At 35.6% G+C, this 15301-nt stretch overlaps 1 protein-coding gene and 1 long non-coding RNA gene across 2 annotated transcripts; one reads left to right on the top strand and one right to left on the bottom strand.

Annotated features, from left to right (window-relative positions):
- Positions 1 to 4060: 4060 nt before the first annotated feature.
- LOC134650649 (uncharacterized) lies at positions 4061 to 5152 on the bottom strand. Its single transcript, XR_010097066.1, has 2 exons — positions 4709 to 5152; positions 4061 to 4314 (listed from the first exon to the last, which is right to left on the bottom strand). It is a non-coding gene; the product is annotated as an uncharacterized LOC134650649 (long non-coding RNA).
- A 75-nt stretch (positions 5153 to 5227) lies between these two features.
- On the top strand, positions 5228 to 11731 carry LOC134650921 (nuclear pore complex protein Nup214-like). Its single transcript, XM_063505873.1, has 9 exons — positions 5228 to 5431; positions 5599 to 5737; positions 6019 to 6185; positions 6547 to 6719; positions 7364 to 7575; positions 8562 to 8682; positions 9412 to 9499; positions 10850 to 10952; positions 11598 to 11731. The coding sequence occupies exons 1-9, from the start codon at positions 5393 to 5395 to the stop codon at positions 11729 to 11731; spliced, it is 1176 nt and encodes a 391-aa protein (XP_063361943.1). The 5' UTR covers positions 5228 to 5392.
- Positions 11732 to 15301: the final 3570 nt, after the last annotated feature.

Here is a 15301-nt window from a genome sequence, read left to right as displayed (position 1 = left end):
ATATGGACCAAATCAAGACCAAATGGACAACCGTAAGAAGTTAAAGATATTTGAAATACGTCTCTTAATTTGACGTTTTTGGGTCTTTGGCGGGAACTTGAAAAAAGTAGTCGGAAAATTTTCGCTCCAACTTTTAAAATTGAGATTTTATTAGTTTTATTCGTTTAAACGAAGTTAATTTGTATATATTTGATGTAAAATTTTGTAAATAATTATAGTTATTGGCTAAACAATGGCAGGTGACGAGGTGGGCGGGGAAAACCCGCCCACCCTTAAACGCTCCAAAACCAACGGCCAAGGCGGCACGGACAATAGCGGCGGGGGTGAGCAATCTAATAGTAGTAATAGTGCGTATTTACCGTACTTTAAACCGGACTACAAAAGACTATACCCTGAGAACTCGGGAAAATTAGAGTTTAAAGTGTTCGTAGAGCATGTGGACCCAAAGGACAAATTGGGAAATAAAAGTCCAATATTTCTCAACCACATATTCACAAGTGGCATAAAAGGTGTAACGGCTATACAGCGAGTAAACGCTAACAAAATTGCGGTTGTTTTCAAGCAGTATAATACAGCAAACAATTTTCTAAACAACACTGCATTTTTGACCCAATATAACATGAAGGCGTACATACCGGCGACCCAAATCGAAAAAACTGGGATAATCAGATTTGTGCCAGCCAATATCTCGAACAAGGATTTATACACAAAGTTGAGCTCTATTTATGAGATCATAGCGGTTCGCCGCTTCACGAAAAAAGTCGGACAGGAACGTGTTCCTTTGCAGACAGTGAGCATTACGTTCTTGTCGCATGTACTACCGGACAATGTACAGTACGATTTATTCTCGTACAGAGTCTTCGAATATGTGCCTCCACTACTGCAGTGTTTTAAATGCTTTAAATTTAATCATGCAGCTAAGGTATGTAACGGAAAACAGCGTTGCTCCATTTGCTCGGGTGACCACTTTTATAAGGACTGTGATAAACCCAATGAGTTGTGTTGTGCCAATTGTAGCGGCCCTCATTTGGCAATTTCAAAAGCTTGTCCTGTAAAACTTAAAAAAATAATGGAAAAGAAGACAAACATCACATATGCTTCTAAGGCTGAAACGAGAAAAGTTGAGTTTCCGGCTTTACTTGACAAAAATAAAACTGTAAGACCTGAAAAAACACCAAAAACACAATCGCAAAAAACCGTTCCTTCTACACCAGCAGAAACCCCGAAATTTGACATTAAAAAAGAATTGTTACAGAATACAGATTTAATGAATGCACTGGTTAGCACTCTCATAGAATTAGCCAACAAGACCGATTCTAACCCAATCACTACTTGTAGTATTAAAGATATGCTTATTAAAAACATTAAATAATGGATCCTACACACATTCGTATTGCTCAATTCAATGTTCAATCTATTTCAAATAAAAAACCGTTGCTAATTAACTTTTTAAAAGTAAATAATATTGATGTTTGTCTTCTTAATGAAACCTGGTTAAAGCCAACTACTGCTTTTAGAATACCTAATTATAATATTTACTGCAAGTATGGTAACAATGGACGTGGCGGAGTTGCTATACTTGTTAAAAATATATACAAACATACTTTTATACAGACTAACTTTTATGAAAGTATTCAAAATGTAGCGATCTCTATTGTGACTGACTTAGGGCCTTTATCAGTTTTATGTGTGTACTGTCCTCCAAACCGTCCACACATAAGACTAAATAGACTTAAAAATATAATTGAGAAATTACCAACACCTATAATAATAGCAGGAGATCTCAATGCACATCATACAGCGTTTGGTTGCGCTACTAACCAATCGCGGGGTAACACCCTGTTCGATATTATAAGTGACTTAGACTTATGTATCTTAAATGACGGAAACCCAACTACAGTTACTTACCCCAATCGAAATCCTTCGGCGATCGATGTTAGCTTTTGCAGTGCGAGTATAGCACCTATGTGCGAGTGGCAAGTCCATGATGACCCTATGGGCAGCGATCACTACCCTACTATAGTCAGTATATTAACATCTCTTGAAAAATATCAAATAAATGATCCAATAGATAAATTTATATACACTAAAGCTGACTGGAACAAATATAAAGAGCTATCAGAAGAGGTATTTTCTAATTTTCCTTTAAATGAGAATAATGATCCTATACAATTATATGACAAATTTAGTTCTGAACTTCACCTCTTAAAAATACAATGTATTCCAAAATTTACTAAAAATACAAACTTTATTAGCAGACCGCCGGTTCCTTGGTGGAATAAAAAATGTGAGGATAGTGTCATTAAAGCCTATGAGGCATTAAAATATTACAGGGCGAATCCATCTTTAGAAAACTATATTTCGTACAAGAAACTTAATGCTCTTAAAAAACGCACAATAGCAGAGGAAAGAACTAGTAGTTGGCGTAGTTTTTGTGCTTCTTTAAATCGATGTACACCTATTGGGTTAATATGGAACAATATTAAACGTTTTAAGGGATTAAAATCTAAGCAGATAATTAAAAATGATGAATTTATAGAACCATTTATAACTAAGTTAACCCAAGGTTGTAGTAACGATCCTAGCTCTATAGAAAGTTTATTTGAAAATAACAATGAGAATAATGAGTCTAAGTACCTTATTGACCCTTTTACTTGGGAGGAATTCGTTGTAAGTCTGCAATCTAGGAAGAATACTACCCCAGGCTTAGATGATATACCATACCTGCTTTTAAAGAAGCTGCATGTTAATGGTCAACAAGTTTTGCTGAAAATAATGAATTTACTATGGTTACAAGGGAAAATACCTCAATCTTGGAAAACACAATGTGTAATACCTATTTTAAAACCAGACAAACCTCCTAGTGAGGCCAATTCTTATAGACCTATTTCTCTATCATCATGTATTGGTAAAGTTTTTGAGAATATGATAAAGACTAGACTTGATTGGTATGTTGAGGCAAACAATATACTGCCTCCATTTCAAAACGGCTTTCGACGAGGTAGAAGCTGTTCTGACAGCTTCATATCTCTTATATCGGATTTAAAATTAGCTAACTATGACAAGTCACATGCTGTTTGTATATTTTTAGATGTACAAGGAGCATTTGACAATGTTGATCCTACAATACTTGTTAAGGTTCTATGTAATATTAAAATCCCTGGGAAATTATGCAAGTGGATATTCAATTTCTTAGACGATAGAGAGCTATATGTAAAATTTAATAACATACTCCATGGACCACGACAAGTTTTCAAAGGCACAATGCAAGGAGCAACGCTGTCTCCTCTTCTGTATAATTTGTATACTAGTGATATCGACTCATTTGTAAATAGTTCTAATGTTAATATACTGCAATTTGCAGATGATCTTGTAATATATTCTATTAATTCAAATTTAGATGTAGCTAAAGCACATATTAATAATGCACTAAATGAACTTTATGTTTATTATAATAATTACTTACACTTAAAGATAAACCCTGACAAAAGCAAGTTACTAATATTGAGCAAGGACACAACGAATGTAAATATTGTATATAATAATGAGATTATTAGAGAAGTCCCTTCTCATAAGTTTCTAGGTGTAGTCATAGATAATCATTTAAAATTTGACCTACATGCTAAGCACATTATTTCTAATTCTGTTAGAGGTTTAAATGTTATGAGATGTCTTGCCGGTATATCTTGGGGCGCAGACCCTCAAGTACTATCCTTACTGTATAAAACCCTTGTCAGAAGTCACTTTGACTATAGTTTTCTTGTACATATGAATACTGAACACACACATAAATTAGAAATAATTCAAAATAAGGCAATGCGAATAATATCAGGGGCAATGTGTTCAACCCCTATAAAAGCAATGGAAGTAGAGACTAAAACAATGCCTTTACCTGTTCGATGGGTGTTGTTAGCTTATAGATATTTAATTAAGATATATGCTAAAGATAACCAAAGTGTAATAAGAAGTATAAAGGGTCATCCCAGGATCCCTAAGTTAACAGCATTACTCTTACAGGTGGAAGCTAAGTTTTGTAATATATATAAAAATGAAATTTGGCCATGTTATGAAGATAGCTTTAATAGTAAACTTTTAAACATTACAGTATGCACAAAATCTATCAATAATAATACTGACTTTCTACATTTCTTGTCACAAATTCCAAATTACTATAAGTTATACACAGATGGTAGTAAAGCAGAGTCTCATGTTCGAAGTGCCGTGTATGATCCTCAAACTAAATTTGTACAGAGCTTTAGGTTGCACGATTTATGTTCCATATTTACGGCTGAAGCGTATGCTGTATTTGAAGCCCTGAAAGTTATAATAAGAGTGTCAGAATATAAGCATTTCTTTATTTTCACTGATTCACTTAGCTTAATCTATGGATTACAGAATAATCAATTGCATTATAAAGATAATTTTATCTTGTATAAAATTAAAAAGATGTTATTACAATTGAAAAACATTAATGTAAATATAAATTTTATGTGGATTCCATCCCATACTGGAATAACAGGGAATGAAGCTGCAGATAAAGCTGCTTATTTAGGTATTAACGAATTAGATGTAAGATGTAGTACTAGAATTCCACTAACTGATTGTCAAGCTTCTGTTAAGACTGATGTTGTGAAGATGTGGATAGATATATGGACCAAAGATAGAGAGACAAAAGGAAGATGGTACGCTAGTATTCAAACCGACTTACCTGGAAAGCCTTGGTATGAGAAGATAAACATAGGAAGTCGTAGCTTTATTACCACAATCAATAGATTGAGATTTGGTCACAACTGTGCACCAGCGCACTTAGCCAGATTTTCGATTATAGCCGATGGTACATGTCCTCACTGCCAGAATGGTAGCATTGCAGATGTTGAACACCTTATATTTAAATGCCAAGTGTTTGCGTTTGAAAGACTCATCCTTGCAAGTGAATTAAGTGAAGTGTTTGATAATAATGTCCCCCGCCGCCTCAACGACATTCTTAAAAACGTTGACAGTTACGTTCCGTTATACAAGTATATCAAAAATACAGCGTTGAAGATTTAAAGTGAAGTGTTTTAACAAAATTAATAGTGCATTCTCTGCCATTTAACTCTTTAAATGAAGTGTTTTAAAAATAGCAAAACAAAGACTTGGCTTAAAGGACTTGCATCCAGGCCATAACTATTAAAAAAAAAAAAAAAATTGACGTTTTTGACAGTTACAAGTTTGACATACGAGTGATAAAATTATTTCACAAAAATCACAAATGCGCGCAAGTCGTTTGATTATGCTGTTTAAAGCTTTTAATTAAGATATTTAGAACGCTGATTGAATTTCAAAGTTGTTTCAGTGTATATGGCCTATCAAGCTACATGTTGATTCTGTTTTGAGTCAGTAAACATTGAAAATGGAAGTGCAGTTTGGTCCAAATGCTCATGATGAACCGGTAAGAAGTTCATTGAATTTTTAAGAATATGAAAATAGATTATAACGTGTGGAGTATGCATTTCTGAGACCCATTGCTCGTATTAACACCGAAATCTTTTATAAATTACTGCTACTTATAGGTTATATTTATGTGTTTACTCTCAATTTTTTTTTCTTTTTTTTCAGAATATGCTGTATAGATTACAACGTAAAATCAAGGTATTTGATACAAGTGACGCACTGCCGAATAGAGGGTATAATCTAGTGGCCAGTGCTAGTAAATATGGTGCTGTCTTTGTTGGTACACCGGATGGAAAACTAGCAGGTAATAAACGCCACTTCATTTTATCTGTACTTAAGATAACGCAAATCAATAAGTGCATTTGTGCAGTGATTTTATGCAGGAAAAACAAAACTTAATACATGCAACTTTTAATCTAATATTTAATAAAAAAAATGATGAAACACTTCAAGAAAAGGTAGGTTGTGCACTTGCACTTCGCTTGGCTCGTCTTGGCGGGGGCACTGCCCGTGCCCCGGATCCTATCAAAGTGAAAGATTATTAAGATTTCTCATTAAATTTTTCACGTCTCCAATCAATTTCAGTATACCATCTGAAGGAATTGGTAGACAAGGAATGTGAGCCGAACCACCTTCCGGTGCAACTGCAGGAGAAGCCGACACACATAGCTGTCAACAGCGACCATGAGCTGCTGGCCGTTACAGGAGGACAGCTGTTTATGCTCTTCAAAGTTGTGGATTTGCTCAACCAGGTCAGTTATTTGAAAAGTTGTTAAGTCAATCCAGGTAAGTAGGTAGGTCAATATAGGTAAGTAGGTAGGTCAATATAGGTAAGTAGGTAGGTCAATATAGGTAAGTACGTAGGTCAATATAGGTAAGTAGGTAGGTCAATACAAGTAAGTAGGTAGGTTAATACAGGTAAGTAGGTAGGCAAGTGTGGTTGGCTTTCGTATTGGGGCCTGTTTACAGATTGATTAGTAGCTTGAGTAGTGATATTTCATTTTGTCAATCTCGTTATTGCTAGAAAAAGTTCTATTAATCAGTGTTTATTGCAAGTTAATAAGAATAAATAACATTCAGCAACAAAAACATGATATTTATTATACATTTCAGAATGTCTCACCATCCATGTCCGTGCAGTTTGATGTCAGCCCGTCCACATTTGTGTCAGATGTAAAATGGAACCCGTGCATTCCTGACACCATTGCATACGCTTTCTATGATGGCTCCATTATCGTATGCCAGGCGGGGCAAGGGCAGGTCAAGAAGTTGCAGTCTAGTGCAAGGTTTGTAGAAATCATGATTCATGTATCAACATATTTCTTGTTAGTCTTTCTTGTTATACAGTAGCCAACATTTTGTTAGAATAAATTGTCAAGTGACAACTAAAACTCACTAAATTACTATCACAAAGGCAAAGTGGACCTATGTTGTACCAAAACAAGGTTGATTTTTGTTTAATGATTTTTTGCAATTAGTGAATTTTGGCAAAGTCTTGTAGTACAGTACATTCAGACCAGACCAAACTAACTGTGCACAGACTTTGCAGAGACAGAGTGTGTATGTGCCAGCATAAATGGCAAATTCATAAGTTAATATGAAATTTATTGTAGCACTGTCACCATTGTCACTTCAAATTTGCAGTTACCTTAGAGATAATTATACTTTAGATGGCCCACTAAATAATGTTTCTTTTTCTTCTCTTGTCTTTGTCTCTTAGCCTTTATAAGGCAGAGGGAATATATTTCCCACCTGATTTTGAACTTTATTTAGATAGGGTTCCATTTTGCATAATTCCTGACACCCTTATGCCTTATAAAGGATTAAGTACTACAAAAATACATGTTTTGAACATTTTGTAAAGTAAAATCTCGTTTTATGTTTCCGAAAGTACACAATTATGTCCCAATTGTTATGATTATGGTTACAGATGTCTCTGCTGGAGTCCTAAAGGGAAGCAGCTAGTAGTCGGCAACAGTGACGGCACAATCTGTCAGTACAAGCCAGATCTGTCAATGATGAAATCATTCCCTGCGCCGAATCTGTTTCAAAATGCACCCGTGGAAGTGTTGGCTATATATTGGATATCGACTTTCCAGTTTGCTGTTGTATATAAAAATGCAACGGATAATAGTAAACCAGGTAAGTTTAAGTAAGGTGTTGCTATTTTGCATGGTATAAATGTAATCTCAACCAGGGACCGAATACCGGTTTATTTTTCATACAAATTAACCGGTATTCAATTCCGGTATCACAGTTGTTTATGAATATTTTTGCACTTAATTTAGCTAATCTGATCAATCATTTTCCTTACTCACTTATTACTACCACAAATTCACCGCCTTAGTGAACCATAGTAGTACCAAAACAAAGATGATTTTTGTTTAATTATTTTTTAGTAATGAGTTTTGGTTGTCACCTGACGATACATGCTCTTTTTGGAACTTGTTACTCAGGCTTGTACAGACTAAGGCGCTCACAAATATCTGAACACGCCTCTATTGTCAGGGCGTTAGAGTGCGCGTTCAGATATTGTGAACACCTTAGCCTCTCCCATATATCTGATGGTGACTACCACATATGTAAAGCCTGACCAGAAATATATGATCATTGTCAAGAGGGCGCTGTTATTCTCATTGTATAGGGTGACAGTTCAGTATAGTATGAAAAAAATAGTTCCAGTGAAATTCCGCAACATGGCGCGTGATCATATATTCCTGGTCAGGCTTCACTACATAGTATAAAACAAAGTCGCTGTCTGTCCCTATGTATGCTTAGATCTTTAAAACTACGCAACGGATTTTGATGCGGTTTTTCTTAATAGATAGAGTGATTCAAGACCAAGGTTTATGTCGTCAGGTGACAAGCAAAAGTCACTAATTACTATAAAATATTCAAACAAAAATCAACCTTCTTTTTGTACTAATATGGTTCACTATGGCTATGAACTTGTGGTGGTACTTAGTGACTTTTGCTTGTCACCTAACGATGTATACTTTGTTAACTTGTGCGAAGCCGGGGCGGGTCGCTTAGTAATTCAATAATATTTTCAATCAATCAATCAATATTTTATTTGTTAAACATAGGTACATAGGTGTTACATTTAATTACTAATTAATTAATTCCAGCTGTAACGATCGTGAACACCCCTAAAGGCGGGCAGCCATCATGTTTGAACTACGAAGATGTGTGCTATAGTATGGGCTCCAATCGCCCGTGGTATTACTATCTTCAGGGGCTTGCTCAATGGTAAGTGATTATAAACTTTATAACAGAACAATTAGAGTTCATTTTCGTCAGTAGTATTGAGCGACAACTCGAGCTTTTAAATTAGAACTCACTTTTAAGTATATATAATTTGAACAATCATCATATTTTAACTACGGAGATGTGTGTATGGAGCACAACATTAAGCGATTTTCAACTCTTAAGCTTTCGATTAGAGCAGCTTTTTCATTAATAGTAGATTGTTAACCAAGGGATGAAAGGCACTTGTTCCTGCTGAGGTAGTTTGGCGCTCGAACGCAGTGAGTGTGCCAATAGTTCGAGGCTGAAATGATGCCTTTCACCCGAGTTAAACACTCTAATTTTCATTTCGAATACGAGAAAAGTAAAATGCATGTGTTTTTATTTAAAACATGACTAAGTATACATTTTTACTTACTACTTTCAATTAACAATTTAGGCAAAACCTATCGTTATTTATGGAATGCGGAGTCAAATATCAGAATGGAAATTGTATAACAAACCCATCTATACCCAAATTTCAATTGCTTATCGTAAAATAATTAATAAAATCAGAAACGCAGTGTGCAGAAATGTATCATTTTCTGCACACCTCTTAGAACAACAATGACCCTCTTTCAGAGCATGAGAAATGAAAAATTGTTTTGTGGCACCTGTGAACAAATTGAACATCTATATTAATATTTAAGTAGTGGTCATTAATCGATGTTTCTAATCCTTGTATTCTTTCAGGAATGTGATCCTATGTTCGTCATCAAACAGCATGGAAATCGCCACGCTTGGGACTACAGATGGTGTCAGTTGGCTTCAATGGTGTCAGGTACCATCGTCCACACTCTTAACTGTCCATTGATGAACCTTATGCCTCTTGTAATAAGGTCCATTGATGGACAAAGAGTGTTGCTTTTTATTCTTAAATTTAACTTTAATACTATATTTGAATAATTTTTCGGTTTAGACTCACTTTTGGTTTAGACGCTGCTAGTAGACGCTGTTAGTGTTTGAGAAAGGAGACCTAGGCTCTCCGAAACATGTCGCGCGAGTGACTTAAAATAAGTACCGTAAAATTATTCAATGTTAGTATGTCTCACAACAGTTTAAATTCGGTTTAATACTATACATGACAGTTGTAGGTGATAGGTGACTGTCTCGCTTGTAGTATAATAAGTATCTTGCACAATAACGTTTGCAGACATATCTGACAGTTGTATTTTACGATTAGACGTTTAACAATTAACAAGGGTTTAGGGATGTTTTAAGACAGGTAACATTTTGCTACAGTTTAAGATTTGAGAATTAGATCAGAGTGCCAAGTTTATTTGACTTAAATATTTAAATAAGTTTTTTTTTAGGTTTAAGAAATTTTATCAACATAACAACTAGATCACACTATATTTGGGCCAAAAGTTTGGTTTAAATAAGTGGTTCTTGAGATATTTAGCGATGTGATAGACAGACAGACAGAAGGACGGACAGAGTCGCACCATAAGGGTTCCTTTTGTACCTTTTTGGTACGAAACCAGGCGTGGCTCACTCCGCGATTTCGTCGCGTCGCTAAAAGTATATTCCTACAAGTACATGCGGCCCACCCCAATTTTGGTGTCTAGCCATAGTGGTTCTCGAGCACCGCTACGGAACGGACGCCTGCTCGCGTACCTAGCGGTCATCTGTCGTAATAGATGCGATTTTTTAGAGAGTGAATCTTCTGTACCTAGTACTATTATCAGAGATCGGACAAATTTGCGACATTGCTCGCAATAATGTGGACATGACTCCAAAATTGATTAAATAATTAATCATTTAATTAATTTCTTACCTGAGGTTTAATTTTGATTCCTAATCAATAAATAACACAAAGAGTTCTTATAATGTAAATTTATTTAAAAAAATAATCAGTATGTTTTCCAAATTTTCTGTAGGTACTTATTTTTTTATATCAAAAATATATTTAAGTGCTATTTATTGACTAGAGAACAAAATTAAATCTCAGGTAAAAAATTAATTAAATGATTAATTATTTAATCAAATTTGGAGTCATGTCCACATTATTGCGAGCAATGACGCCAATCTGTCCGATCTCTGCCTATTATTTAACCTGTGACGAAACCCTCAAAAGAAGAGGTTCACTAGAGGTTGTATATTTTTATATGTTTTAGTTTTCTGTTCACAGTCAGATGAAGCCAGGCCCGAGTTACCTCTGACGGACAAGAAACAAGAAAACTATCCAATAGGAATTACTATTGACACAGCCGCTATTCACCAGCTGCCTTGGGGTTAGTAATAGTCATTCGAATTTTCGTCAGCTATTTCATTCGTCGATGCGGTTTGTTTTGAGGATCAAATGTCTATATGAGACCCTTTGCACTAAAGCAATGCAAAATTTAGAAGCGGCAGTCAGTCTGACAGACAGACCGATGGGGCCTATGTTTAAAGAAATAAATAAATATGTAGTTAATAAGTTTGCGTGTGTGCTTACCATCGTTAGTTGTAAGATAAGATAGAAATGTGTCACTAACCAGATAGATCCTTAGTTGGTCTTAAATAAATGAAATTAGTATGCTTAGAGTTCTTACATGACATCTATTCATGGCAAATTCACAACAAATATAAACCATTTTACAAATTAAAACATACCTAAATATTAATTTGTAGTATATTACATCGTTACATTAATAAATCACATTAAAATTAAACTAAATTAAAACTAAACTAAACAAAGCCACAACTATGAACTTAGTCAAACAACTCGTCCCGCGCCCTTCTAGACGCAAAGATGCCCATCATTCTCGCCGCGTTGCCACGTTGGATCGCGATCCTCTGCATCAGGAATGACCCGGAACGACGGTCATGATCTTTCTCCCTAGGCTGCCCTAATTCGCTCAAGAATACTCCATACTCTAATTTCTGTATATGTGCAGGTGAAAATGAGACTCTGCCGTACATGCCGACGCTACACGTACTGTCGCAGACGGGGTTGCTGACCGTATTCAACGTCATCAACCTGAACAAGCAAGCTCCACAGATCTGCTCGCCGGTTACTTTTGTCGGGTAATTAATAATGATAGTCTGTCAAGCAGTATATGTCAGTAGCAATGTAAAACAAACTAATGTATGGTATCCCTAAAGTCTATTTTTTTATTCGGTAGAATAAAATGACATTTCATAATATTATGAACATAGAATAACATAAATGTGCAAAAAAATAAATTTATATGTATTTATTTCCATGTTTCGCAGTACGGCACCATTCCCGGCACAAGCACAGCCCGTTGCTCCGCCCCCAGTAGCTCCGCAGCCTAAAGTAAGTCATCTCAATGCTTAAATATCCCACGAACGTCTCAGTTAACACTATACAGGGTGCTTCCTGTAACAGGAGCAATAAATTAAACTAAAGGCTGTACTCCTCAAACTGACCAATAATTGTTCAGCAACTTTTAAAAATTATGAATCCTTTAGACTTCCTCTTTTTCATACAAACTAAATATTGCCTTCAATGTACGCTGACGTCAATGTGTTTGACGTTGCTTGTCACGCTTTAAACATAGCAAAACTTGCAATACATTGTGTCTTAGAATAAACTTTGAAGTATAATAAAAATCAAAACATGAGTTATTTTGAAAAGTTACTGAACAAATGTTGGTCAGTTTGAGGAGTAGAGCCTACAGTTTAATTTATTGCTCCTGTTACAGGAAACACCCTGTATAAGGGATAGGATGTCACAAATTATGCAAAATTGAACCCTATCACTTTGGAATAACGTTCAAAATCATGTGGGAACTATATTATCTTTGCCAAGGAACAATACCAGCAGATTGTTGTAGATATAGAAGATAACCAAAGCCATTTATTTTACTGTAAATACCATTTACAGTAAATATGGTGCTACTTTACCGCACTAATGTCGTAATTGGCACTTTACGTGCCTTTGTCGATAATCTAACTAAAGGGCCATATATGTATTGTACAACGTTGTACGATACACGTGCAAATAGGTAAAACACTCAATTCGGTCGAGTTTGAACACATTCAGTGCCGAAAACCCGACTATCGGGTATTTTATGATTTCGTACCCAGGCCGGACGACCCGATAGTCGGGATCAGGGATGTTGCGGATGCAGATTTTTTGACATCCGCGGATGCGGATGCGGATATTTAAAGGCTCACATCCGCGGATGCGGATGCGGATGCGGATGTCAAGATTAAGTACTTAAAAAACGTCAAATATTACATTTTTAGTAATTTTTATTAAAAAAACGATTAAAAAAGCGTTATATTTAATAAACAGTAACTTGGCCGACTTTTCTGGATCTAGACTATTCTAGACGATATCGTTATAGGTAATGACGAAATTACCTAGCATTTACGCCGCCGCTAAGACGTTTCTGTACCGACTTGTTCGACATCCGCATCCGCATAAGCTCCGCATCGATTTTATGCGGATGCGGATGCGGATGTTGAAAATAATGCGGAAGTTCCGCGGTTGCGGATGCGGATGCGGATGTTCGCAACATCCCTGGTCGGGATCGTGGTACAGCTTTACCTATATGACGAAATTTTTATGGCCTGGCGCGGATGTCTTGTTTGGCTGGGTGGCAATGAATGTGTTAATTTATCGCCTCTCGTTGCGAATTTTCTATTTTTCGCACTTGTATCGTAAACGCAATGTATGTACTATAGGCTATATGACTAATTTTCATTTATGGTATCAATCGATCGGGTTTGTTTTTAGTTTCAAATTTCTATAGGTATCGGTCCCATTGCATTAAAGCAACACAAAAGTCAGAAATTATAGTCAAAGTCCGACAGTCGCACTTCGCTCGCGAAACGGCCCTCACAAAAGGATAAGTGATCGTGACGTCAAGGTCACTGAAATCCCATCTTGTAGTATGGACAAAACAAGAAAATTGCGTTTTTGTCCGTGAAACATTGCGTTTATGTATATAGTTGCTATACAATATTTTTTTGGATAAAATGTAAGGAATCGAATGGTACCCTTACTTTTATAGTTTTTGTAAGTTAAAACTTTAATTTTGAAACTGTCAGGTCCTGTATTTTTGTAACATCTCCGTATTTTATTTTAATATCCACATTATTGTGATAAATTGCTCATTTGCTATCTATTTTACTAGATTTTAACTCACATTTATAGACGGGTCTAACGCGAAATTTATTCAATTACCTTTATATACCGACGTTTCGACACAGAGTGAAACCTGTGTCGAAACGTCGGTATACACTTTTCGTCGGGTAGTTGCACAAATCTCTGTTTTGACATTTTGCTGAGACTTTAGTTGGCCGCGACCACGACCAGTGAAACCTGTGTCGAAACGTCGGTATATAAAGGTAATTGAATAAATTTCGCGTTAGACCCGTCTATAAATGTGAGTTAATATGTGTTCAAAACGCGAAGGTTTTAAATATTATATTACTGGATTTTGTTCTAGAATTCAACATGTGTCATCATCCCTATTATATTTCAGCCTGCACTGCCGCAACCGACGGCGGTGGCCGCGCCTACTCCGTTCGGCGTATCGGCCGCTCCGTCGTTTGGTCGTATGTATTTATTTATTTATTTATTTAAACTTTATTGCACAAAAGAAAAACTTATCGTACAAAAGGCGGACTTAATGCTTAATGTATCCCCAATACGCATAATTATGTCTCTATATTGTCATTTTAGTTCCAAAGTTCTATCACCTACAAGTTTTTATCACCAACAAAAGTAAGCTACAATGATTGTAAATGAAATAAAAAAGTAAGCTCCTAAATTTTTTGTTACCGCGATAATACTACGTAATGTAGTCTGTCAAGCCCATTTCCAGTAGAAAGGAGCGGTAAATTAAAAAAATTTAGGCGCGAAGGGTTATCGTGCCATAAAAAAAATAATTTCGCGCGCCTTTTCCCACTGACAAAGTTGTTAGTTAACTTGTAAAGTAAGATGATCGTGCCGGTCGACCAAACCATATAAAAGATGTTTCCATGCATGAGATATGTCCTAATCGTCTGTAATAAATGCCCAGGTGTATATTATATAGCTACATTCTTCGTGGACAATTTTAACTATTCTATTGCCAATTAATTTTATTTTAATGTAATTTAGCTGTAACTATGGATTTTATGGTCCGAAATAAATTAATTTTATTTATTTTATTTTAATTAACATTTATCAACAACCTGGAAATCCTGCTGGTACACTTTGGAGGCACTGATTTAATTGTATTTAAATTTTAAAATGTTTACATGTATTTTTAAGTTAAGTTTTAATGTGACATTGTTATTTTATGTTCTATGGGTGTTTTTGCTTGAAATAACAATTTTGATTGATTGATTGATTTCTATTTTTAAATTTGGCCCACTTCCCGGTTTCCGATGAAGCTGAAAATTTGCATACGTGTGTAAGTCGGGTGACAATGCAATATTATGGTACCATGGAGCTGATCTGATGATGGCGACAGGAGGTAGCCATAGGAACTCTCTGGTAAAACAACGGAACCTAATTGTGTTTGGGGTTTTTAGAATTGTCTCGATGAGTATTAGTTGTCTGTGGAAAAAGAGTACAGTCAGCTACAAAAGCTTGTACCAAAAATGAAATTTGTGCCAAAAACTTATTTTTACAGTGCCA

This window comes from Cydia amplana, chromosome 9, assembly GCF_948474715.1.
Source record: "Cydia amplana chromosome 9, ilCydAmpl1.1, whole genome shotgun sequence".
NCBI lineage: Eukaryota > Metazoa > Arthropoda > Insecta > Lepidoptera > Tortricidae > Cydia > Cydia amplana.
This window is presented reverse-complemented; position numbering and strand designations above follow the sequence as displayed.